At 37.5% G+C, this 26,351-nt stretch overlaps 1 protein-coding gene across 5 annotated transcripts in view; it reads left to right on the forward strand.

Annotated features, from left to right (window-relative positions):
• PEX5L (peroxisomal biogenesis factor 5 like) overlaps nt 1–26,351 on the forward strand; it is a 117,205-nt gene that overhangs the window by 62,571 nt on the left and 28,283 nt on the right. For 2 of the 5 annotated variants that reach the window (XM_052803560.1, XM_052803557.1), the window contains exons 2-3: nt 10,778–10,843; nt 12,609–12,713. The exons of 1 other annotated variant lie outside the window; for it this stretch is intronic. In XM_052803560.1, the coding sequence (XP_052659520.1) occupies nt 10,778–10,843; nt 12,609–12,713 (171 nt within the window). Of the gene's footprint in view, nt 1–10,777; nt 10,844–12,608; nt 12,714–14,140; nt 14,180–26,351 lie in introns of all 5 variants that reach the window. 2 more of the 5 variants (XM_052803561.1, XM_052803558.1) reach the window with 2 other exon arrangements.

Genomic DNA, 26,351 nt, shown 5'->3' on the forward strand with positions numbered 1-26,351 from the left:
CACGTGTTTGTCAGCTACATCCCAGTCCATTACTCAGTACGAACGGCAAACACAAGCAAGCTGCTGCACCTCTTTCCCTCACATACCAGCTTGTTAACTCTCTGATAATAAGCACATTTATTGAGGCTGTCTGCAAGCAATTCAGAAAGTGGTTAACTCATCCCTGCTCTTTCACTTGATCAAGATTTATTTTGATGTTCAAGAACAGTCCATGTTAAATGAACGTGTTCTTGTGGAAGAGGACACAAGCAGCGCATAGCACTGGACTACAAGATTAATACAGATTTTTTTTTTTATAGAACCTCTGAGGAGAAATATTTCTGACAATAGCTGTCATGCTATTGTCAGGCAACTTAACTTCCACAGCGTTAGGTTACTATGCCCTGAACTACGGGGAAGATTTAGTTTAGCTTTAACTCCATAGGACAGGCTGGCCCTAGATTTGACATCCCAGCTGAAGAGGCAGAATCCACTAATTTGTGCGACAGTACATTCAAGGGATTTTCTATGTACCAAAAGCCAATTTTGAAATACAAGCAGTATCCTTTACATCCCAAGAAAGTAAGTGCTAAAGAAGCTTCACAGCAAGCATAATTGATGATTTACCAATTCTTTGCATATAAAATCTCAAGTAAGACGGTTTGAGAATCAAGAACCTCTCTGTAAGAGGCATTTACCCTTACCAGCTTCTATTTACTACCTGGTCACAGATATATGCTGCAGGTACTCACAGAGTTTTTATTAAGCAAAATTACTACCCTACCAGCCAAACTAAGCTGGTTTAAATAGCTGCTATAACAAGTGTGGACTCACCACCTTTTTAGTTATACTGCAGACATCCCCAAACTGATTGTAAATATCTGAATTTTGAAATACTGTTGAATTACAGAAAAAAAACCAGACCTTACTTCTCTAATGAGGAACCCGACAACCTAAGCACACGTGGACTGCAAAACTTACTTTATAAACTTTATTATTATAATACAATGTTAAAGCATGCATTTTAAAAGTGTGTGTAAACTAAGTGAATAAATACATCTTTTTCTTTTTTTCTTTAATAGATGCTTGTTACTTTATAAATATGCAAAAATAAGTAAAGGACGTAAACAATAAATTTATGAAAAATAGTGCTTTTGCATTACAGTAACGATATAGGAGAGGGTGAATGCTTGTTTAAACAGAACAATACAGAGCATATCTGATATCAGTGATGTGCTGGCTATTAGAAATAGAGATATTGCGTTCAGCTCCTTGTAGAACTGGTCAAATGCTAATCACTGTCACTGATGTAAAATGAAATTAAATCCACTAAAGCCAAAAAGAATACAGAATACTTGAAAACGTATACAAAAGAGCAGATTTATACAAATGTAACTGATGTGGCCCGTTATGCTAAAAAATTATCTTAAACCGTAAAGGTAGAAGAATGAGCTTTTAATTGTCCAAGACAGCTGAACTTCTGATTAGGTCTAGAAGTAATTATCTACTAGTGTATCTACATTTTTTTCATTTTTGTAATTACAACATTTTTGCAATATTAGAGTAGAAAAGTCCATTCTCCACACTAATAGTACACATCAAGGAATTAGGAATATCTTTTAAGAGCACACTCATAATACCTCAATTTTAAGAACTTGCTTCCTGAAGGTTTCCAAACTGTGTGATAAATGAGGGGCTAAGTGAAGAGACAGTAGCATAATCCTCTCTAAATGGGCTTATACGATGCTGTTAATACTGCTTTTGCGGCATTAACGTACTTCAGTACTTCAGATGAGATCATTCCAAAGCTGAAACTGTGTGCAGAGGCCATCTCCAGGTCAGGGACATGAAGTTATTTTGCAGTCACACTGTTATTCCACTGCCTCATCTACTATTGCTATTGTCTGATAAATGGCAACCTGCTATTTTTAGGAATAAAAATAAGGGGGTAAACTTATTCTACTATACTGTGTTAAAAATAGCTTTTTATTCTAGCAAGTAAGTACACTAAGATTCAGAAACCTTTGTTACCAAGAACACACAGCCCAAGACACACAGAATGAATTTTGGGTCAAGGATACAGCATAAAGCGCCTTTATTACCAAAGTGCTGTAACAGTTCTACTTTAGTCTCCATTCACTGTAGAAAGGACTCAAATCTTAAGGTTGTAGCAGAAAAGTGACATCATAAATTCAAGGGTATCAAATGTTTATATTATGGTGGGAATCAAATGTTTGTATTATGAAAAGTGCTAAATCTATCCTAGCAGCATTCCGAATGGTGGCTGGAGAGAACTTAAATAGGTCAAGAAAATAAGTCCTAAAATTATTTTTCAATCATAAACTATCTTGATCTGTTGCTTTCAAACCTGCCATCTAGTATGATATGTTTTCATTATTTAATACGTACAGCTCTAATCACAGGCCTGATGAGAAAGTAACAACAATATGCTTCAAAACAAATCCAGATCATAACCCTCCATCTACCCTTTTTTACTTTTTTTGTTCCGTTCATTCTCTGCCTCACCATCTTTCTACCCTTTTAAGTAGTAGAATCACATATATTGTTATGTTGGGATTAACTATATTTTAGCATTTCGTGTTAAGAAAAATTTCCATTCTTTTTGCATAGCATTTGAGCAAGGCGTTTAACAAAAGAGCCAAAGAAAAACAAAAATCCTAAACAGAATTAAATCTTTTCCTGTAATTATTATACACAAATCGTGAAAGAATCTATATGAAAGAATTAAACTGAAGGCATGGATTTTGATCACATAATGTTTACCCCAGATTTACAGAACTCAAATCCTGAGATTTTCATCCTAATCTTCAATAAGTTAATACTGATGAGAATACATTACAAACTGTCTTCTGCGTCCAAGCTGTCTTCCTTCGTAAACAAAATCAGAACAATCAAAATAACAGTCATTTTAGAAGTAATACAAGTTTAAAATGGTTCTGCAATTAGGCACCTAGCAAGAGACATATAACAATTCATTTATTTGAATACATATCTTATTATTCAAAACAGTATGCAGAATTTTATCTGACTCTGAAGTAAGAGGGCATCTGAATAGTTGCCCTTATTCAACAGAATTCCACCTTTCCTAAATAATACCACCTTCCTTAAAGGCTTTCAAAACAAGAGTAAAACCATCCCTACAGTGACAATAAGCAAGACTCTTTTAATCTGGTAACGTAAAAGCCAGAGGAAACAACAGACAACCGCTATGTCCATCCAGCAGTTTTGATAAAAATTTCTGTTATATTCTCTACAGGTGTGCCAGTTCTTTTCTGTGCAGAAAACCACAGTTTCAGGGCTTAAATGATCTTAAGGCTCTCATAGAATGGTAACTATAGGATACGATCTGATTAGTATGTAAGCAGAGCATTCTTTTAGCTCTATGAGATTTTTTTTTTCTTTTCAATTATGTTTGTTTCTTTGACTCTTTTTCTCATTCTAAATGGCTGATGAGTCTTTGCCCAATCTAGAGAAAGTATCCACAAACAAGAAGATTGGGCTAATGGGGTCTAACTCCTTTTTTGGCTACACAGGCGTATGACTGTGAAGTGAATGGTTTTATAATGATATCTGGAACAAGAAGAACAAAGTACTTAAGCTTGCAAACACTGGAAAAAATACACATTTCTTCTATGTTCCAGACAGGGAGAGCACAGATTATACCATTTTAACATCAGAACCTGCATCACTTTCTTTTTTAAAAGAACTTGCATCATATTCCAGGCACAGTTATACTTCTAGTTGTCTTTTATGCATAGTTAAAAGTATTGTCATACACTTTTCAGAGTCTCATTGGTCCCAGGTGAAGAAGTAATAAAAGAGAGAACCAACCCACAGACTGATCTCTCCACAGAGATCATCCACTTTTTTTCTCTGCGAAAGCTGGAGTCTGAGACTGAAGACAGACTGCTACTAGGTACTTGGACATCACCTTTTATGGAAGGCCAAAATACTTCCATGTTGCCACAGCTAAGTGTATTTTTTTATTGAGAAACATTAGTGATATCAAGACATAACAGTTAATGCATAACAGTTTAAGCTATGCCATGACTCACTCCATGCTTTGCTCTGGTCAACACGGCCTTTGCTATATTAATATCAATAAATTAATGTTTCAACTCTCAGGACACCACAACCAAGAGTACAGGAACCTCTGACAGCAACATAGTTAAAGGCAAAGATAATGCAAAAGCAGATCCAAGTAAACCTGTCAAAATCAAAATTCCCAACATCTATAAACATTTGTGACAAGCATGCAAAAAGTTAAATCCTCGTCTCAAGCTTTGTAGCTCAAGCTGTTTTCTGAGGTTAAGTAAGAGCTATTAATTTCACTGAGGGTTACTCTACCACTACACCTATAAAACATTGTATATAAGACAGGCTCAGAAACAGTTGTCTTGTAATCATCAATTAGCACAAAATAACGTTCTATGTTCTGAATTTCCTATGAAGACTATTCTCTATTCTTGCTCTTTGATAAGCCTCTGATTTTTCCACATAAACCCCCCCGCCTCTCAGTTTTTCATTGTTTTTCCTAAACAATTCTTTTTTTAAAAAGCACAAGCTACATATATATTTTTCTAACTATCCTGTTTACTCAACTTACCATCAATTCTGTGTTTAGTCCAGCTGTGACACTACATCTTGAACAGCATTAGCATTAATACAAAAGTTCTACATATCCACAGATTGCTTATAATCCAAATTGATTTCAGCTGTATTAAATGGTTTACTCAACATTCTGGATTAACATTCTCTGTCTGGGGGGAGGGTGTAAAAGAGTTGAAATATAATTTCAACTTCTACCCTCAAAAATAACAAATTCTAGATTTTTAAAGAGAACATTTAATAATTAAATAATTCTTAGATACAGTTTTTAAATCAAATGCTAAAATCTTTACTGTCTGTTTTAACTCAAAATTCTCAACAATCAAACGTCTAGCCCTCGAATTACTCAGGAAATGAACTAAACTTATCTAAAGGTGGGGGGGGGGGGGCAAATGACAGGCCAATGCTTCATGTCTGCATACATCTTTAATTCTTAAGGCATATTAAGAACAGAAAGTGGAAGAGGGCATACTTCTGTATGCTGATAAAAAATCTCATGGATTTATCAAAAATTCTTCCATTCGGTATTTATGGTCCACTGACCAGCCTGTGTCAGCTGAAACATCTGGGTTTGTGAACCAGCAGAGGAATATAAAGAAAATTTGCTAGAGCATGTTCCCATCTCCCACCCGAACACAAGCCCATGGAAGCTTATTCAAAATTATCTCCTGCCTAGTTTCTCATAGGCTGAAACATTGCTAATTATTAAACAGAATATATGTGTACCAAATGTTTTAAGGCATGGATTTCACTGCCTTCTCACTGATGTGAATTTTTGACAAACTACCACAGTTCCAGCACATTCACATAACCCAGGCGGTATTGCTTCTTTATTAGGAAGTGGAATTTAAATTATCATTTGAAAACAACAGATAAAATGTAATGGCCAACTGTTCCTCTATGTGAATAAATGTCATTGGAATTATATTATCTTCACTCCTGGGCCATGAAACCAAGCTCTACATCACACACACACACATCATGGCAGATCCTGTCTGCCAGACATCTGTTGCAGGAGCTGTCTGTGCTTCTAACTTTATCATTAGTGTCTGCCGCTGCTGTAGCCCTTCATTCAACATGAACTGCATCCTGGGAAACTCCACTAAAGATAACATGCAAAGAAGTACACAAAACTGGAAGTCATATCAGGAGAACTTGTTTCATCAGTAATATTATGTGTATCAAAGTAGCAAGTCAGACTTACTGTATAGCCTTTAATCTTACTATGTTTGCCGCAGACTGTTAGTCTGAGTTCTCTGAACATTTCAGGAAAAAAAAGCCATTAAAAACTGTGTAGCAGCTTTCAGAGATGTGGAACCCTGACCACTTTAAAGAACATGCATTATGTGGTGGGAGGAAGTGAGTGAGCAAAATACATAGTTTGCACATCATGTGTGCAGTAAACACACATTTAAACAATGGACAGTACATTAGTCACCAATCCATTTGTTTTGAAAGTGATCTGAGCTCCTTGAATTTCACTTGAACTAGTACTACAGGAATGCCTTATTCTAATTCAGTACATGCATTATCATAGTAATAAACTAATTGTGTTGTTATTACATGTATGTTATGATTGGGGCTCATGATACTGAAGTCAACACAAAATGAACCCCAGTTGAGAGACAATACTTTAGTATTAATTTTCTGCTGAAGACTACCAAACAAATTTGAAATTACCAGTTGCTAAATCCAATGACTTCACAATGTTCCTTGACAGAGACTAAGCAAAGATGAAAGAAATTCTACAGCTATTCCCTGAAATTTTTGAAGTCAAATACCTTATGCAGTCAAACGACTTGCCCCTTTGATAATGCAGTTCCAAATTCTCAAGTCAATCAAATAAGTGCTAAAAAAATAGTTTCTACATATTCACAATGGCCTTATTAAAAGATGATGCTTCCATAGAAAGGAAGGACTGCAAAATGTCTCATCCAAGCCTATCACAAGCAGCTATATTACATAACTTGTTCATAAAAGGACCAGAACCTTAAAAAACCTTTAAGTAGTTAGTTCTGTCCCAGACCTCGCTCTTCTTACCAACCTTGCTCTATATTCCAGGCTGGATTTACTATTTACAGTTCAGTCAACATTATTGTTCCAAAATTAGAAAGTGTTACCTTGCTCAAAAGATATGCTCCCTATGTATATTCCAAATAAAACTTTTTGACTTAAGAGTAAAAAAGCAACCTCGTTTCACTGCATTTTCATCCTATTAGCCTGACTGAATTGTTTATTAATTTCCAGTCATAAAATGTGTTCAGATGCATTAAGTACAGTAACTTTGCATAAGTTCTTGAGAGCAGAATGGGTCTTGCAGAGCTTTCACCGGACACCCTTTGGAAGCAGTCCCACTTGGCTTTCAGAATTAATCTGTAGGCATCAGAATAAGACAACTTCTAAAGGGAGCACACGTAATGCAACAGTTACTGATGGTCAATAAACGGAAAACCTAACGATGCCATTTCAATGCAAATGCTTCTCAAATTGGAATGCAATTTAACCACAGTACTGACATTTAAATGGACATAAGACACAGCCCAATGCAGGTAAATATGAACGTTTGTGCTGATTACCTTTTATCAGCTATTATCTCCTTCTTTGCCAGTTTTCTCATACACAGGAAAAGTCTTCCCATATTAATATTAATATCTGTTACTCCATCAATGTAAGAATGAAAAAAGAAAGGAATGAAAGATGAATAGGATGCTTTGAACTCAGCCAATATAGATTTAGCTGCTTTACTGTAAATTACTTCTCAGGCAAGCCTTCCTAAACCCGATTCCTTCTCTGTAGCCAACACCATCTGTATTTCAACATAATCTCATAAGAATGAACCACTAAAGGGCATGAGTCAAGAGAGGTTGGACCATCGCTAACAGAAAGCTTGATAAGAGGTTCCAAAGGATGCAAGTACAATATGGAAATACTAGCTCAAGTCCTGAAAGCTGGTCTACCTTGACAATACTGCTTCCAGTTCAGGACATATAGCTTGTTCACATGTCTCCACACCACAGTCAACTGAGCAGTGCCTAAAGGAATTATGTTCCCATTTACCTTAGATATATACCTCACTTTGTTAAGCTCATAATAAAAAACTACCAAGAGCTTTGATGAAAACCAGAATTTTCTGTTTAAATAGCCATCGTGTATTGGTTCATAAAACTGCCTCACCATATTTCTCATTATTTTTAATGATATATAAGATGCAAGATATAACACCACGAGAAAATAGTAGAAAAGCACAGATGATGAAAAGACAGACATACGGAGAAAACAAACAGAAAAGCCTGAGAAGGGAAAAATACAAACCAATAAACACAGTTCCTATATGAAATCGAGAGCTCACAGTTGTATTGTGGACACTAGAACTCTCATAGTACCATTGCATAGCTGCGCGTGCTCATTTTGAGAGGTAAAAATGTTAGCACTGCATAATTTTAAATGGCAAAGCCAAGTTTGTCACTTCATTTTTATTTTTAAATTGTACAAAACACAAAGATTTGTGGTGCATAAAGCCATTTTGAATAGGCTGCTTAATTGGTACTGTAAGTCTAATATATCAGCTGCCTGGGGATCTGGACAGCAGCCAAGCTTTCCAAGTTCAGCACGTACAGCAGTTCTATCTGTTCTTTCTCCTGACATAGGACTACAGCTACTATAACTTAAAGTTACCACTAATGCATCTTTCATAAAGTTTGCTTTATAAAACCCCTCCCCAACCTATTAAAGCTGTTAGAAGAGCAGATCAGCACTTCAAGATACTCTGGACTGAAAAGTACCTGGTGGTTTTTTTCTTATTTTGTTTTTAAACACACTTCAATTCAATAGCCCAATGTGAAAAGTTCAGGTTAGCTGGTCACTTTTTTAGCATTATATTCATAAATATAGCAAGTTATTATTCTGTGTCTCCTCAACTAGAAAGAAGAGATGCCACATGAAATCAGTAATCATATCATACAAGTACTAGCACTGTCTGCATATCACTTTTTCCTATCAAATTTCTTTACAAGGGGAGCTGTGTTAAAACTTCAAATTTACAAAAGCTTAAATTTAAACATGCCCATGTTGAGATGATTTCCAATAGCTCAGTGAATAGCGATGCATTGTAGTGTGTCAAGTAAAGCTGAAACAGCTTGGAAGGACCTTTGGAAAATAAATGGAACAGCACAGGTTTACATAAAGGCAGAGTGTCTTTCTCCATGTATACGTATTTAAAAAAAATTAAAAATCCACTCACTCAATTTCTTCTGTTCACTTTCTCACAAGAATAAGTGGTATAAATATTCCTGAAACGTGAATTTGGTACTCAAGTACCTTAAATATTTGTCAAAAGCAAACTTCTAATTATATTATGGATTTAGATAAAATCCTTTTATTGCATAGAAGATGACAAAGAATATCTGTAATTAATCATTATAATTTAATTACTGTTGTCAAAATGTTAAATATATACAAGGCACTGGCCATTGGCTTTTCATATACAAGAACAAATTTGCAAACAACTGTAATGAAGAAAAGAATTACAGAATTATATAGTATTTCACCAAACAGTAACATTTCAAGTATGACCATGTATTCATTCTAACTAATCTGTCCATCATGACTTGGAGGCGATCTATTGGTCCCACGTATTTAAAGAAGAAAAGCTTTATCGTACATAAGCACGGTTACAAAGCTATATGCATCACTGGTTTAAAAAAAACAAAAAAACCCTGTGTGCTGTCCTAGAAATTTATGTTAATATGCTCTTACAGTAGCTTACTACTAAGTACCACATCTAAATAGTGTGACTTATACAAAATTTAATTTCTAACTATTCAGAAATACCAGCTGCAAAAAAATAGAGTATTTTCTTACAAAATCCTGCCAAATCAGCATACTTCTTTGGAAATGTCTATTACTACCCCTCATCTGATCCCAAGGGATAAACCTAGAGAAACTGTTATTAAGTTTTGAACCCAACTCTATTATCAATATTTAGCATCATGGGAATACTCTGAACCCTACTCATTTTGCTCTGGAGACATCATCTAAAGGAACTGTTCCCTTTTAAGTGTATCAAATAATGAAATACAGGCATGTTTCTCAGTTTTTCTTAAGCAGTGTGTTCCATGAAAACAAATAATATATTTTTCCTTCATCAATTTGTGTTTGTCTTGATTTGTACATAGGTTGTCATGCTCTGCATCACAGTTGTTTCCATCTATATATTGCAAATAGGCAATGATGAAATTTATTTACTAAATTATTAAACTGTTGTTTATATGAGAAAATAACTTAGCTTGCAAATCTGCACTATCAACAAACTGTTCATTTTAAAGACCTGGCAAGTGTAAAATTAGCTGTTGAAGAATTACAGGGTTTGAGCAATAAGCTACTGTAACAGATAAATACATACAAGCCAAAACGCTAAGAAACAACACAATATTGAAGGAGGCCAAGTAAATAGCATCTTTTTTTTTTTTAAAAGAAAAATCCTTCAATGGTTATTGTAATAAATGCACTAGAGATTATCATTTCAGCTGCAGTTCACAACAGTAACAAGGTTGTCCCGGTCTTAGAAAAACCGTTTTTATTCCTCTCCAATTCTTCTGCCTAATCACTTCATAGGCAAAGATTTAATATATAGTATTCATTACAGCAAATAGAAACCAAAATTTTCAAGCTTACATACCTTACATTGGACAACAAAATCCATTTCTAGTCACCAGAATAAAAACCTGGCTTTTCCAATTAATTGGTTACCTGTGTTTCTCTCCACCAGAATCCGAGAATTTAAGCTATTTCACTGCAGTGCCTTTCTCTCTGGTATCCAGGAAATTGCCTACGAACTTCTAGTTTCAGAATAATGTTTTTCATACCATAGGCTGAGTAGCCAGAAATAAATCAACCTGACTTACATGTAGTCTTTTAGGAAAGCTAAAAGAAATATCTAATAAAAAAGTAGTATCAAACCACTTGCTTTGACTAGCAAATATACGACGTCTACTCGTAAAAAAATATCACAGAGTTATTCATCACGTTACTATTCTACATTGTACTATAGCCACTTTAAACTGATGAGACAGATTTTATATATGGTATCAACCACTCCCAGGGTTTTGCAGAGTTTTGTTTATGAAAGGTTAACAGCAGGCACTAATATGAGTATCATGACTCTTTTCAGGCAGTAGGTGAAACCTTGAAGAAAAAGTGGCTCTGTCTTCAAAAAAGTGACCTGACCTTTGCTTTGGTGGGTTTTTACTCTGCAAGAAATAAAAAGCACTGCATGCTTTCCAATGCATCCTTTCTAGCTGATAAACTATTTTGTTCTAGCACTCGGCACAAAAGGACTACATTTTATAAAGATCAAATAGCATGTTACTAGTGCTAGCTAATGATAGCTCCATGCGTCATACTAGAAACAAGCTTCATAGACCTGGAACATGTCATGCGAATCATGAACAGCGTAAATACGTAATTGGCCAAGAACCTTTGATATGCTTACCAATTAGAAGTAATTCTCATTGAATTAAATATATTTAAATTTACAATGACTTTGCAGTTCTTTGGATATCAAAGGCATCACAAATCCAGCATGCTTATCGTTTATGACACTTCTGCTCTGAGAATTTCTTGCAGCATGCAAAGAACTCTCTGTAGGGTAACTGTGATGTGTTGCACAAGCAAGCTAACCTAAGACTGAAGTGATGATTAATAAAATCTGTTTAAAACCCGCAATAGTACATAATGTTTTTACCTGCAATTGATGAAATGTTTCTGAAACAACCTGTAGTTCAGTATAAGCAATAGTGTTTTTTTTATTGGGCACAGAATACAGTGCTAGTGAATAATTCTAGCATATGACGTGGCAGTAAAGAACCCTTTCCGTTAATAGACTTTTAAGTATTAAATATATTTAAAGTCTAGTGTAAAATACTGCTTTTATGGAGCCAGATCCTGCAGTCTTCGCACAGCTAAAACTTCCACAGAAATCAATGGGAACTTTTAAAGTATAATAGTAAGGACATGCCCAGGGACACTAGCATAATACAGTTCTGCTGCTATGCTTTATGTGTACGCTCAGATTTCTCTGTCACTTGCAAGCGTATAAGAGATCAAAATACAGAAATCCATGTGAATTCAAGAAGATAAATACCCTTTTAAAATAAAGAGTATGGCTTGAAAGAGAGTACGTTATGCACATGTTAGTGCATTTTTTGTTTGGATAAATATTAAATAATGTTAAAATATTTTAACTTTGTCTTGAATAGTTACAATTTATTAAGTGAACTTTAAGAAAAGTGAAGTTTAAAAAACAAAATCCTCACAGTAAGTTCAACAACAGTGGCCATTTTGGGGAGAACTGTAGCAATGCCTATGATGGCAGAATTTGGCTCCATATATTCTGTTAGCAAAAACCCAGACTGTTTATATGATGTAAATTGCTTTTTAAAATGTTACTAGAGCTATAAACATTGGGGGCCCAGCCCTGCAGGTTATACATTCACATTTCAGGAAGAGTTTGCCTCAGTGAACTACAAGGAACCGTGCTTTATTTGCAAAATCAGCTTTTGTAAGCAAAACCCAGGTATTTCAGATATAAACTTTTGCGTAAGCAAAATTAAATTAAGGGGCTGATTCTCCAGACCCTACTCTTATGGAGATCCTACCCCGCGGAAGGTCCGAATCCTTCCGTTTGCACTGGAGTATTTCCAGCCAGTCCTGCCCCAGCAAGGCAGTGCCATATTCCCGTTGACTTCACTGGGGCAGCTCTAACGAGTCACAAGACTACGGCTAGACCCCGACCGCATTGTTAACTAACAGGTTCACAGATAACTTATTACTATTATTATTATTTTTAAAGCGTGTTTGTGTATTCTACTTCCAGCTAAGCTTTGCTGCCAGACGTAAACGCCGTCAGTTGAATGCCTGGATGGTTCTGGGGTGTGTTTTTGGGAAGCGGTTGTTGCCAGGCCCGCTGCTGACTCGCGCCATTGTTGATTTCGCTGTTGTAGGGGAAAGGCTCTAGGGCGGCAGATAAGGCTGTTGCCATGGTGATGAAGGAGATTCCGAGGGAGGAGTCTGCAGAAGAAAAGCCCCTCCTTACTATGACATCACAGGTGGGCGGAGCGCGGGGCTCTGAGGAGGCCGCGGACACCGCGCGAGTCAGCGGCCGCAGGGGAGGCGCGGAGGGCACACACAGCCTGCGGGGAGCCTCCCCGCTCCTTAGCTTCCCCTCCTGCCCCTTCGGCTCTAGTGGTGCTGGCCGAGCCCGCCCGCTGGAGGACCTCGCACCAGCGTCACCAGTGTCCTCGCTGGCACGGGGAAAAAAATAGCGTGGGGGAGATAATGTCATCGCTTGGGGGCTTAGATGTGTTGATGATGGGAAAGTTTGAACAAAAATGCATTTTCCCCCCACATGAAGGGATCTGTGGAAAGTACGGTATATGTCAGCTACCAGAAAGCTACTTAAAACCAACTTAAAATTTCTGTTATAATTCATGCCATCGATGTTCACACCACAAGTATTCATTTGCAATGCATATATAAGAAACAACCACTGCACAGTAGTATCATTTTCAATATCTCAGATCGCATCCCTATAAGCTCTCGCTGGGATTCTAATCCTGGTCCAGGTCAGAATATGTTATTTTGCACACCTCATTGCTTTCATTTCTACAACTTCAGCTGCAGGAGGGACGTGATGTCATCACACTAAACCTTACACCTTGGAGTAGCCATCGAACCTTAGGTGGTTTCATTAATTTTTTGAAGACAGTGACTGAACACTACCATAAAACACAGCACTTCCATCCCACTACTAGAGTGGATTTTATTCCCTCCTGTCACTCACGTACATGAAGTTGTTCCTCAAGCAAGCGCATTTAGTTTACTGTTAATATTTAGTGCACACAAGCTGCTCCTACTCATCAGGAGGTTTAATGGAAGTAATCTTAGCACATAGTTGTTCTTATGCGAGAGCCTTCAACAAAATCCACAATCCTGTTTTATGATAACAGCTACTGTAGTTTTTGAAAGTATTTAGGATGCACACAAGGCCAGCACGTACTTCTCTTACAGAGCATTGCAGATGCACTGCACTAATACACGTTATAGAAATATCATGATCTACTTTGGAAACCGGGGCTGGCAATCTCCTTCTCAGCCTCTGTCAAACACCATATTTTGCTTGTGGTGAACTCTAATGTCTATGAAGTAATTGCACAAAGGAAAAGGATGCTCCCTTTAAGGCATCATTTGTAATTTTCTACTAAGTGATTAACAAACAATTAGAAACCAACATAAAATGCTGCCCCCTGTACCCACCCACCCCCCCAAGAAAAAGTGCAAAACTTCCATTGGCTTCAATAGGAGCAGGAGTTCAGCCTGGGTTCATTAAATGTTTAATGCACCATTTGTAGTGCTTGTCTGTCAGTCTACTCAGCAATAGTTTATGATAAATTTATGAGTAAAATGCTTGTGTCTGTTAGTCGGTGTAATTTCTTCCACTAAACACAAATACCTACTTCCCTGCTATGCACCAAAGGGGTGCAGAAGCCAAAAGGAAGCAGAATCAAGTGAAAAAGTGAGTATTTTCCATAGCCATCTCTGCATCATGTATGTGTGATGTGCAGTTGTATGACCATATTGCCATGACCATTGTATGACCATCATAGGATAGATCATTTGTATCCTAACTGTCTGGCTGTATTGTTTTGAGATGACGTCTCTTTAGTGTGTCCGTGTAGACCTCTCATTCCGACCATTCATTCAGAATAACGCACTGCTATATACATTTAGCCATCACCATCAAAGTGTTTGTCTCCGCTCTTTACATGATGAAACAGATGGATGTGGTTGCTGCTCACAGGGTGAAATACACAAATTCCAAATCAGCTGCAAAGTTCCCAAGCCAGATTAAATTGGGTCATGAGAATAAGGCTTGGTCTTTCCAAAGTTATCACCACCACTGAACCCAGTACGAGCTTGTATATATCTTAGGAAGTAATTATTTACATTATGTATCTATGTTGCTCCATTCCTACAACTAACTAAGCAAGAAACCTGCAAGTAAAATGCAAGGATCAAGCCCAGATAGAGGAGTACTGGCTTTTAGAAAAGCAAAAGAAAAAAAGTGAAATCTCCCATTTCCAAAAATCTTTGATGAATGGAGGATTAATCATGTCTGACTGTGGAAGCAGACTCCATAGGAAGCATAAGTGGAATCTGATATACAAAGAAGAGACTCTAAATCATCATTTTGGGAGAACTAGTTAGTGATAATGTATGGAGGCCCCTGAATTTATATATTAAGAGATGCCTCCTTGCTTTCTTCCTCTGGAAAGTGTTAAAAACGCATCCAACACAGAACAAGTCAGTTAAATATTCACATTTTATTATTATGCTCCTAGCAAAGCCCTGCTTGTAAAATATGACACTTATTTGTTGACATAATACTGTGAATTAAATTTTAAGGAAGTTTCCAATTCACAGATTAATTTATATCATCAGGTATTATTTTATATCATCAGATTTGGAGGCAAATCTTCAAATAACATGAATGAAAAAAGCATTGCGACTCCAGTGGGGCTGTGCCAGTATATGGCAACTGGGAATCTTGACCGTCATTCCAGCAGTAATGAGTATACTACAATAAGCAGAGGGGTATTCTTGGTAATTGAATAGGCCTTTCAGTATCTATTTTTTGTGATTCTGTCTCAGTTACTTTCAATGAAAGTCACTTTATTGGTGTGAGAAAGCATTCCATAGTTGCCAAATTTAATACTTCAGGCATCAACAGAGCGAGCTTTCAGTAGTAATGGGATTTTGTAGAACATATCTCTATACGATGTTGCTGTCTCCCTTTATCTTTTTAAAGATAATTCAGAAGAGACTGGAACAAATGAAATAAAGTATTTTTTTATATGAATAGAACCTAGAAGTGAAAGAAAGTTTGCTGAAGGTTCAAAGATTAACTGTAAGTTAAGCTATGAACCAATATACTTCTAACTGAAGCAGAGAAATAAATGAGAAAAATAGTGCGTACACGTTCAATTTGAATTCCAGAATAAAATCTTTGTTTAACCTCTTCACAGCTTCTTTGCATTTGTCAGGAGGAAAAAAGCTCACTTCAAAACTACTTTCTAATGAGAAACTTAAACCTAAATATCCCCTGGAGTCAAAGTTTAATTGTAGTCAGCTATGAAATTCCCAATTTACTACAGGTCAGTGAACTTCAAAGGATCCGATTCAATAAAGTACTTCGATCCACACTTATACTTTAAAATATGATTAACTGCTTTATTGAGCAGTAAAAAAAGTGCATGCTTAAATGCCTTGTCAGCCTGATTTTAAACAAACAAATCTCACAGTGTCACAAGAGTTATTTGTCCCAGATTCATCACACATAATTTAGATTCTTCATTAGAGTACATAAATTGGAAAAAGCTAGTGATGGTAGGATCCTATAAAGATAATAGAAAGAAATAAGACCTGGAAGAGGTGATTCATGTCCAAGATGATCCTGTGACAAATATACTCTGGTATTATATGGAACAGAAATGGGAGTCCATGAAAAATTCACCAATAGGAAAAAGAAACACAAAGTATATATTGAAAGCTATCCCCACTTCCATTTGTAACTCAAGAATATGGGAGCTGCCTACTTAGAATTTACAGGAACTACACAGACATTGCTCACAGTACAATTTTGATATTGACTCCTTATAATTTAAAAAGTTAACCTACAGAACACTTAGTTTTAGAATTTGAACTAGAAAGAAGAAATTTTAAAAGTTGAAATTACATTATAAGAAATGTGCTGAAACTCATCCTATCCCATGCAAAATGCAGGCTACTGCACACAAGTTGTAAAAAAAAACCAAAAAAACAAAAAAAACAAACCAAAAAAACCCCCCCAAAACCCACCAAACAAAAAACCCCAAATCTTTCATGACTACACCCCAATTAACTCCACCAGATGGTTAAGACTTTTTTTTTATATATATATAGTCTCTCTGTGTTAGTTTTTTGCATGCCGTTGGTTGGTCCAAGCACATTTATACTTGCTCAAGGGCTTATGAGTAAAATACTCAAACATTTCCACTGCCTAAGTTCCACTGGTTTGGTGTTTGGTTTTTTGTTGTTGTTTTGGGGTTTTTTGCTTGGTCAGTTGGGCTTTTTGTTTTGTTCTGGGTTTTGGGGGTTTGTTTTTGTTTTTAAACTCTGTTAGGGGATCTTTCAAATGCTTCTGTTCAATTTTATAAAGGAAACAGAGTAAAGACAGCTAATATTCAGCTCCCAATGTTAGTAGATTTTCTGATGTGTCTATCAAGGACTCACTACATAAATTTGATTGCATAATCACAGTTTTCCATATAAAGGTTAACAGTCCCATTTGACTCAATCATGTTTGTTCTAAGTTTCTTAGCATTAAACTTGCATTGATTTACAGCCCACTCCATAAACATTTATTAAATAACATTATAACATAATGGTGGAAAGTTAAAGTGAATGTAATTAGATTCTGTTCTCTTTTATACCAATCTAAACCAGAATTAACTCCATTTTAACTAATTGATATACATTCATGTAAAAAAAGGCAAGAATCATGCCAGTTTTAGATAATGACAATAATTAAGTTTGGACTACAATAATTCACTGTACATTCCAATCAGCTCTCTGAGAACAGTGGCAATTTCCTCACTAACCAGGAGGACTAGACCCAAGATCAGTTTTTTATATTCTTTTTAAAGGATTCACAATAAATTCATTAGCATTATTTTCCATACATCTCAAATCTGTCTCATCTGATTTATTATAAAAGTTTTGAGTAGTTTAACAGGGGATACTTCTTAAGTCCTACTGATAACTCTTTTTCATCTGCTATAAACACAGGGTAAATACAAGAAGAGTAAAAAAAGAAAACACAAAATGCATAAATGCATGCTTAGCAGTACAAATATTAATTGGTTCTTTACCTCTAAATTAAATATTGCTTAACACTATTATTGCTTTTAGGGCAGTATGCATAATTTCAGCAGAAATAGTCTCATGAGTATAATAAAGTTGCCTTGACAGTATGTTTAAAAGTCATAAATTGGCTGCTTGCCTGAAGTTACACAGATTTCTCTGTCACATAAATTAAATAAATTTTTCCATGAAATAACAGTTTTAATTTGAAATTACCATGGGAATTGATGGTGTAATTTTTTTAATAAAATAAAAAATTAACTATACTGTTTCATACATTTTAAAATGCCTTACCATTCCATTAGCACAGAAAGATTTGGACAAACCTTTTTTTGTAAATAATATATTATGCCAGTTTAACCCTAGATTTTTTTTAATATTAATTATTTATGAATAGAAATTAATTTTCAGAAATTTTTTGGTTCTTCATTCATGAATACTCTTAAGTAAAAATACACTATCCTGTTAGAGTTGCAAGCCATGTGCTACAGTTGTTCTATATTCAATTGCTGGTTGTACAGTGAAACTGTTCTGCTGAATTGCAAGTCCAGAAAAATTCACAAACAGCTTTTGAGTTTCAAGCTTTTCAATCTGCAAATACGTTTCAAAGCAAACACACACACACCATGACAGATCCCTACCGAGGAAGACTGTATGACTTAACAAGAAATTATGACTTGGTTACTATGACTGCCCACAGTAGTGCATCCAAAACTACAGCCTTATTCTAGATATGCTACAGAACTGTTTTAAAAGAAAAATCCACAGAAAGGACATGAAAAATCTGTGTGATTTCAAAGTAATTACATCCTATATGCAAAGATACAGCAAGAATACAGTGAAAGATGAATTTTGTTGCATGGGAAATGAACAAACAGCATTTTCCACACAGTTGAAGATCATTAGGAATGATCTTTACATAAGCTTTACAAAAATTAAATTCTCTGATAAGAGATGATATATTTGATATTGTTTATTCTCTCATCTTCATTTTTACAGTCTTCATGCTACTACAGCATGAAGATTTGGTCTTAAAAAGCAGCAGTTGTGCATCTTTCATCTAAATTAACATTTGATTATGTACCATACTCAGAGTAGTGCATGAGGCTCTGTACAATCCACTACTGCTGAAACTCTTGAACTTACCTGTGGATCACTGGTGGTTCACAAATAATTTGTATATGTAGCTTAGTTCCCTGTGCTGGCAGTCGTCTTTACTTTCAGCTAATAAAAACATTAAATAATTTCCTACTACTTTGTAAGCAATCATCATAGTTGCCCCCAGAGATGCTGCAAGAGTACAAATGTAGTCCCTGCAAAGCAAGTGAAGCAGGACTCCTCTAGTTTCTGTCCTCTGCACCTTATTAAAAAGCATTTGAGAACTGTGGTTCTCGAAGTCAGACCTCCTCTTCAGCTGGAGCTGCCACACAAACCCATGAATGATACAGAAACTAGAATCTAGCACCATGAGTTCCCTGTAGATACTGTCATGACACTTGTGCCTCCTCCCACAGTATAGGTTTCTTCAGGGCTTTCTCAACAGATAACTGGATTCTGTAGCCTCCCTGTTCTACAAGACTTTCCCAACCTACATTTAGTCAGCTTACATGTCAAATTTGTTAATCCCTTAATTAACTAGCAGGCCATTTGAGGAGTACAGGCTAGGTACTTCCATAAACTAACATTACAGAAATAATTTCTTTAAAGGAACATTTTGTAATTTCTTGGTGACTATATTACTTCAAGGATCTCTAAGCATCTATGATGAGTTTTGTCTTTGATCACTGTTGTAGAGCAGTTCTCCAGTTCAGATAGCGATATGGGGAAGGGGAGAGGCTAAAACACAAATTGCAGTGTCACACCACAAAGATAACGCATAGCCAAGTGAGGGAAAAAAATAAATAAAATCTTCTGACACCCAGGAAAGGGAGTCACTCCATTTTAGTAAACAGCTTCCTTTACTTAAAAGAGTGCATAGAGCATGCAGATATTAATGCAATAGACAAATTTACAGTAAATCACATTTATATGAGCAGTAAAGGCCAAAGTGTCAGTCACAATGGAAATATGACAAGAGCAACTTTCCTCCCCTTCCCCCACAGCTCTGATCCAGCAAGACTGTTAAGCACATGCTTAACCTTGAGTTTTGCGGGACACACTTAAGTGCTTTGCTGGAACAAGGCCAAAATGCAGGAGCCAGATACAACTACAATTCCCATATTTAGTTTCCTTTAGCCAGACCAAGGGGAACAGAGGGAAGGAGATGGTGAACTGTGAGATATTTAGTTCTACCTTGCAACAATACACCATAACTTGTATAGGTCAGCCCTTACAAACACAGATAGGATGCTAGTGACACAGCGATCACAGCAAGTTATCACCGAGCAATGCAACTGCTGTTTATGAAGACACAACATAAGCATGTTATTGTTTACAGATTTAGACATCAAGCATAGGTTTTAAACAACACAGCTAGCATGTGAATTTAAATATCCAATACAGCATCTACAGTAATCCTCCCACAGCTTCTCTGACTTCACACAAGCTCTCTGTCAGTCGTTTGCATTAAGCCCCAAGGGATAACTTAGCTTGTGTGATTTCAGGTAAGATAGTCACCTCTGATTCACAGGCCACTCCACACACTTCCTACTACTTAGCAACAGAGTACCAGTTATCACCTGCTGAGCAAGACTAGTCTTCAGAGAGGCAGCAACACCAAAGGGCTCTTTGCAGGAGGGTGGAATGAGTTTGTCTCAGTTTTAGAGCTTCCTGCAATTCATGTTAAGTGGAAGTTAGTTATACTGCGTGCCCTGTGAGTGGATTCTCTATTCTTGTGAAAACCAAATATTTGGCTGGCATGTCAGTTTTGTTGGGACATAAATTCACACTAGAGTGACAGTGAAAAAATTAGTATCACCCAGGAACAAAGATGATACAAAAAGTGAAGTAGTGATCACACTTACTATACAATAGTAAAGAAAGTGTGTGAGGTGGTAATTTTGATTGTGAAATATTTATAAACATGCTAGAAAAGTGGGTGAAGAAAAACATAACTCAGGCAATTTGAACTTTTAGCACGAGACTAGTGATTTTGTCAGGAGTTCCCTTTCCAAACCTCCCTCAGCAAGCAGAAAAGGAGGTCTTCCAGTTCTCACCCTGCCAAGATAATGATCCACAGACACTACTGTCAGGCCAGTACTTCCAGTTATGCTCTAGAGAACAATAACCTCAATTTCTAGTTGTGGTTCCCATTTATCAGTTTTTAGAAATAACTAGTTAGTGGAAATTAATTCACTTTTTTCCTCCCATCCTAGTGAGTGCCACCAAAGATCACGATGTGCCAGATGCACGCAGAGAATCTATCTATCAAGAAACCATTGCTACGTATCACACAAATAATTAGCGACTGAAGTTGGCTGATGCCTTCGTAGATGCTTCTGGTTAAGTTAAAACAGTATAACATTTACAAACTACTCAAATTAATCTAATTAATTCACCTATTTGTCCAGTCTCACCCAAGCAGCAGACAAGTTGCTCAGAGTAAAGTTCAAAAATACGATTTCCCCAATAGAAAATCTGAGTTAAAAGGTTCCTGCTTTATCCCATGCTCATTACCATGTGTTCATTACCACAGCCTGAGCTTTCTAGGTCAGATCATTTCACTGATGCAGTCAGCAGCCCAACCACACCCTCACCAGCACACTGAGTGGGCAGTACAGCAAAAGGTGTAAGTGCCCAGGAGCAGCTTTGCTGCTGAACTGCACAGGGGATTACCCATTAGTAGTTTGGGGCTTCCTAAATTAGTGCCTTGAGTAATTCAATCAGCCTCCAGTGACAAAATGGGTAAAATCCAATCCAACTAACTTGGGTAGCTAATTACATCTAAATTTTAGGTGCCTTTTGTACCAGTCCTTCTAAAATAAGTTCCATATATACCCAGTGGGAAAGCTAGGTGCCTTTGAGAGCCTCCTGAGGGACAGCCTAAATTAGGCAGGCAGGATCTCCTTCTGGAGTTGCTTTTCTAGGCATTATCTCTCCCTATTGAACATGGAGGGAATTTAGGCACTTAATTTAAGAGAACTAGTTCACTATGTGCTCAAAACATAGGTGCTAATTAGCTGCCTACGCCTGACTGGAACCCCCCAATTTAAATTCCAAATAACTTATCTTAAAGACTAGCATAATGTTATGCCCTACTAACATTAAAAAAAGAAAACAGCATGCATTGCACACTGCAAACAGATCAAGATCAGAAATGCAGTAAGAGAGTGTACGAAATGGGATGTTAGGATCATACCTTACTGGCAGCCTCAGTGCGCTCCAGCACTCCCACAGCATAAGCCAGCACTCTAGGAAGAGAAAGCAAAGCACTTGTAGCCACGAGCAGGGAAGGTTGTGCAGGTGAACATTATCAACTGTAAATGTAACACTAGGTAAGAATTTGGTCCTCTTAGCGTTCCCCTGAGCACCAGGTGTGCTCCAGCTCCCTCTGCCTTAAGGCCAAACTAAGCTGCTCTGTGGAAACTTTTCACAACAGAGCCCTGTGAACTACCTCCCCTCCCCCCCTTTTTTTTTATTTTAAATCAGGCTACTCCCTAGGTATTTCATAACTCTCTTACTACAATGTAAGATGTAGGCTGGGAGTAAAGCAAAACCAAAGCCATAGCAGTTGCTGTATACATACATAATCTCACATGGTCTCTGGCATAGTAAAACACACCACCCCTGACACCAGCATCGCAAGAGGCACCTACATTAAAATCATAAGCCAAAGGCCCTGAAGATGAGCAGAAAACAAGTTTTTATGGGACAGCAGAGCTGCCACCATGATAGCAGCTGGGTGCTCGCTGTGCCCCGAGCAGACTCCCTAGGGCAGTGCCAGGCATGAGGAGAGGCCCTGAGGCCAAGGCTCTAGGATGGTGTTTTACCAGGCAGGGAGCTTCTGTGGGGGCAAGGGGAGAAAATAAGGCCTGGGAGGATTTAGGGATGACTGCAGGGCAGAGGAAGAGGTGCCAGCTGAGCGCCTGAGGGAAGCTAAGACCAGGCTAGATATCGGCTAGAGGAAGAAATCCCTCTCATGGCCACTGCTCCCTTTCAGGGGGCCAGCACTGTGCCTCTCCCACAGCAATGTCTCCCCTCCTACCCCAGCACACCCACACCCAGGCTTTGATATTTTTGACCCCAAACCAGCACCATTCATCCGGCTCCCACCTACCCTTCAGGCCTGAGGATCATCCAGAGAGGGAATCACCATAAGCTGCTCTTGCCGCCTCCTCCTCTCACAGCAGCCCTAAGGGCAGCACAGACACCACTAGCTAAACCAGAGCACTGGGGAAAGGAAAATTCCACAGCAAAGGCAGCTGCAGGTAATAAACTGAATCAGCTGAATAAATGGATACAGCTGGGGATGGGGCAGGTGACAGGGCACAGAAAATGGAGACCAGGTGATTCCCCTCAGTGCCCTGGGCTGCAGGACTGCCCAGCCGGTGCTGAGGGGAAATACGGCAGACGTGGCCTCCAGCACAGCAACCGCCACTCCCTGACCCTGCCTCTGTGCCTTGTCTCAGATCTCTGCTAAATAATTCTTGCTTTGAGTATATTCAAGCAGTGGGGCTGATATCAGCCATCAGGTGATACTTTTGACTCTCCCAGTATCTCTCCCAAAGCACCAAAACCCCCCACATATACGCTTTTTGGAAGAAAAAATTCCAATAGCAGTACTGGGGTGAGAAAAAGCACCTTTTTCCGTTGTGCTGTCGAACAGCAGAAGTCAGTTGCAGAAAATTCATTTGAATTTAGAAGGAGTTTTTTATACTATGGATGAGTCTCTTCAGATGTATTGGTAGTAGGGAATATCACCCTCCATAGATTTTAAATATCCTTCAGTTAAAGAAGTGTGGGGGCTTTTTCTTTAATTAAAATGAATTTTATAAAGAAAAATTAAGTTCTTAGAGTTATTACAAGAATTTATGGCACTCACTGGCTAAATTTGTACTCAGAAATCAACAGTTTCACAGGCTGAGTCTATACCGCTTGGCGTGTGTGCAAATATTGCAGGCATAAATACTGTGCGGCGGTGCAGCGCCAGCTGCCTGGCTCCTGCTCCCAGTGCCGCTTCCTCCAGTGCCAGGTGATGTTGGGTAGCTTGCTTAATTTCACTTTGCTTCTCTCGTCTGCAACATAGAGATAATACTTCTCAGTTCTGCAGTGGTGCCAGGCTTGATTCATGAATGTTTTAAAGCATTCTGTGATATTCACCCTGAAAGGTGCTTGAGAACCATAAATTATGACTTTAATATAGATAATAGTTTTCATCTCATGAATGTTTTATAGCACTACTCCAAATTCGTGCCTGATATAATTCTAATAACTTGAGCAGAGTTAAACTAGGGATAAATGTGGTACAATACATGAGGCAGCAAAATGAAATTCAAAGTGTGAGACCTAGGGCTTACCAAGTGGCATTGCATACACAGTAATGTCAGAAACCTACCCCACTGCCCGCTTTTCTACAGCAAAAATATCAACTCATGGCACTCTTTAACCTGTTAAGGTTTGATTAATCATTAAATGTCTGCTTCACATCAAAATCATATTTTTCTAATATGTTCTATTGCTATACGTATGTAGTTTGTATTTATTGAAAATTAGTAGGCTTGGTCATGTATTTGCTACCTGTTTTGACCCAAATATTTCAGTTGAAAGGAGATTATTTTTCACAGCAACAATCCTTTTAATAAGACACTCCTACAGCTTCCAGTCCTTAGTTATGGGAGCATAGGACACAGGACTAGGAAGGATCCTCTGGGTCGCAGTTCACTTCTCAAAAGCAATCACATCATAAACAGCCATGTAGAAAACTTGTCAAAAGCCATTTTAAATAGGTCAGCTTTTTCTCCCCCTACCCTAAAAAAAAATAATGTTCATACACTTCACTGCTGTGATAGTTAGAAATATTATTTTAATTCCCAGACCAGATCTATTCATGGCCAGTTTAGATCTCTTTTTTGTTGTGCCAACTTTTCTCTATAGCTGAAACAACTTTCCTCCTCCAATGTCATCTAACCACTCTCCCTTTATGTATACATGAAGAATAATTATATTCCTACTCAATCTTCATTTTGTTAGCCTAAGGAAGTCAAACTCTTTTAGTCTCCCTGTAAAATGTGTTCTTTATTCCTCTGCTGATTTGGGTGGCCCATCTCTGATGAATTTAGTGTATATGTTCACAAAGTAAGAGTGTCAGAGAAGAGGAACCTATTTTTTTTCTAATTAAACAAAAATGCTGCAAATGCAGCAGAAAGAAGACACAACTTAGTAAAATTAAATCTTGGTGTTTGCTGGCAAAACTGATGAAGTAGAAATTACCATCAATCTTCTTTCAGTTTGATGGTAGAATTTTATCAAGGGACTTTGAACAATACACTGCTGGTATCAAACTAATGAAGGCCTATTGCTGAGCAGGTCTTCTTTCTATAAACAACATAATAAAGAAATGTCCAGGGATGCAATAAGCAGCTTTGAAAAGAAAAAATATTTGCCAGACATCTGCTACTTCGCAATTCAGTTGAACTTCGGAGAAATTCAGATCTTTGTTGATTCTAGTCTCCTTCCCCTCCACGACTCTGATTCTTAGCATTATTGGTGGTCTTTCCAGAGTGTATCCTCTTACCCCCGCAACACGTTTGGGCAATAAATTGCCTTTCCAATTGGTCTTCAGATTTTCTATTCTTCACTGTCTCCAGTGAGTGATCTTGGCTGTCTTGGTTCTCAATCCTTCTTCATTCCCTCCTTCCCCCATTCTTTCCTATCAAAGAAAATTTCCATGGAATGTAATGGGAAACTTGATAAGCATCCAAAACTTATGTGATAATGTACCCTATTGATACACTCTTATAGGTAAGAATATTTCCTATGAAGTTTTTACATCTACAGTGACTCCTATAGAACCTCTCCTTTCTTCCCTCCTTTCCTCCTCCAAATGGTGTAGGACTTTTCTTTATGCTGTTAGTGTATCACAGAATAGATCATTGAAGATCCAGCTCATCCAGAAGCTTTGTCAGTCTTTCTGCTAGATACTATGTTCACCCGAAAACGCAACCTGCTGCAGAAGTGCAGCAGCTGTTACTAATGCTAGTTCCTAGAATGGGGTGTGTAAGTGCAAAAAGGAAAAAGTATTCAAGCAATTTTTGCTGCTATCTGGATTTGATCATAAAGAAACTTTTAAAATATTAAAAGTAATCTGGACAAGAATCAACTAGGCATCCACCTTCTTTTTTCACCAATAGAAATGAGTGAGGACTGTCACCAAATCATAAACAGAAAAATAAAGTCTTCTTAAATATCAGTATTAGGTAAAAGTATAGACCTGGAGATAATGTGGGTACTGTAGAGACACCTTTAATGGAAATCAAAGGTGTGCAGTGGGTATAAATGCAATTTCCAATCAAGTGTTGAGATTTAATTAAGCAAGTAACTTCTGTGCGTTGAATGAGACAGCAACCTGGACAATGAATTCGGAGAGTTAAAAAAAGCACATGATTAAGTCACCTGTAAGGTGCATCTGCAGTCTGGGTTTGGCATGTGCAGAACTAGAGTTTGGGACAGTATCATTGCCAGATTTCTAAATTAAGTGCCCACATCTGCACCTTCTGCTACACACAGTTGGGCAGGCAATCACTCATCTGTCTTCCACATTACTCATGTAAATTGGTATTTCAGTGCAAAACTGTAAGGTCCTGGGCAAATGAATAAGTGCACATATTATACAGTCAGTCAGCATTAGG

This window comes from Harpia harpyja, chromosome 12 (genome assembly GCF_026419915.1).
Source record: "Harpia harpyja isolate bHarHar1 chromosome 12, bHarHar1 primary haplotype, whole genome shotgun sequence".
Classification (NCBI taxonomy): Eukaryota; Metazoa; Chordata; class Aves; order Accipitriformes; family Accipitridae; genus Harpia; species Harpia harpyja.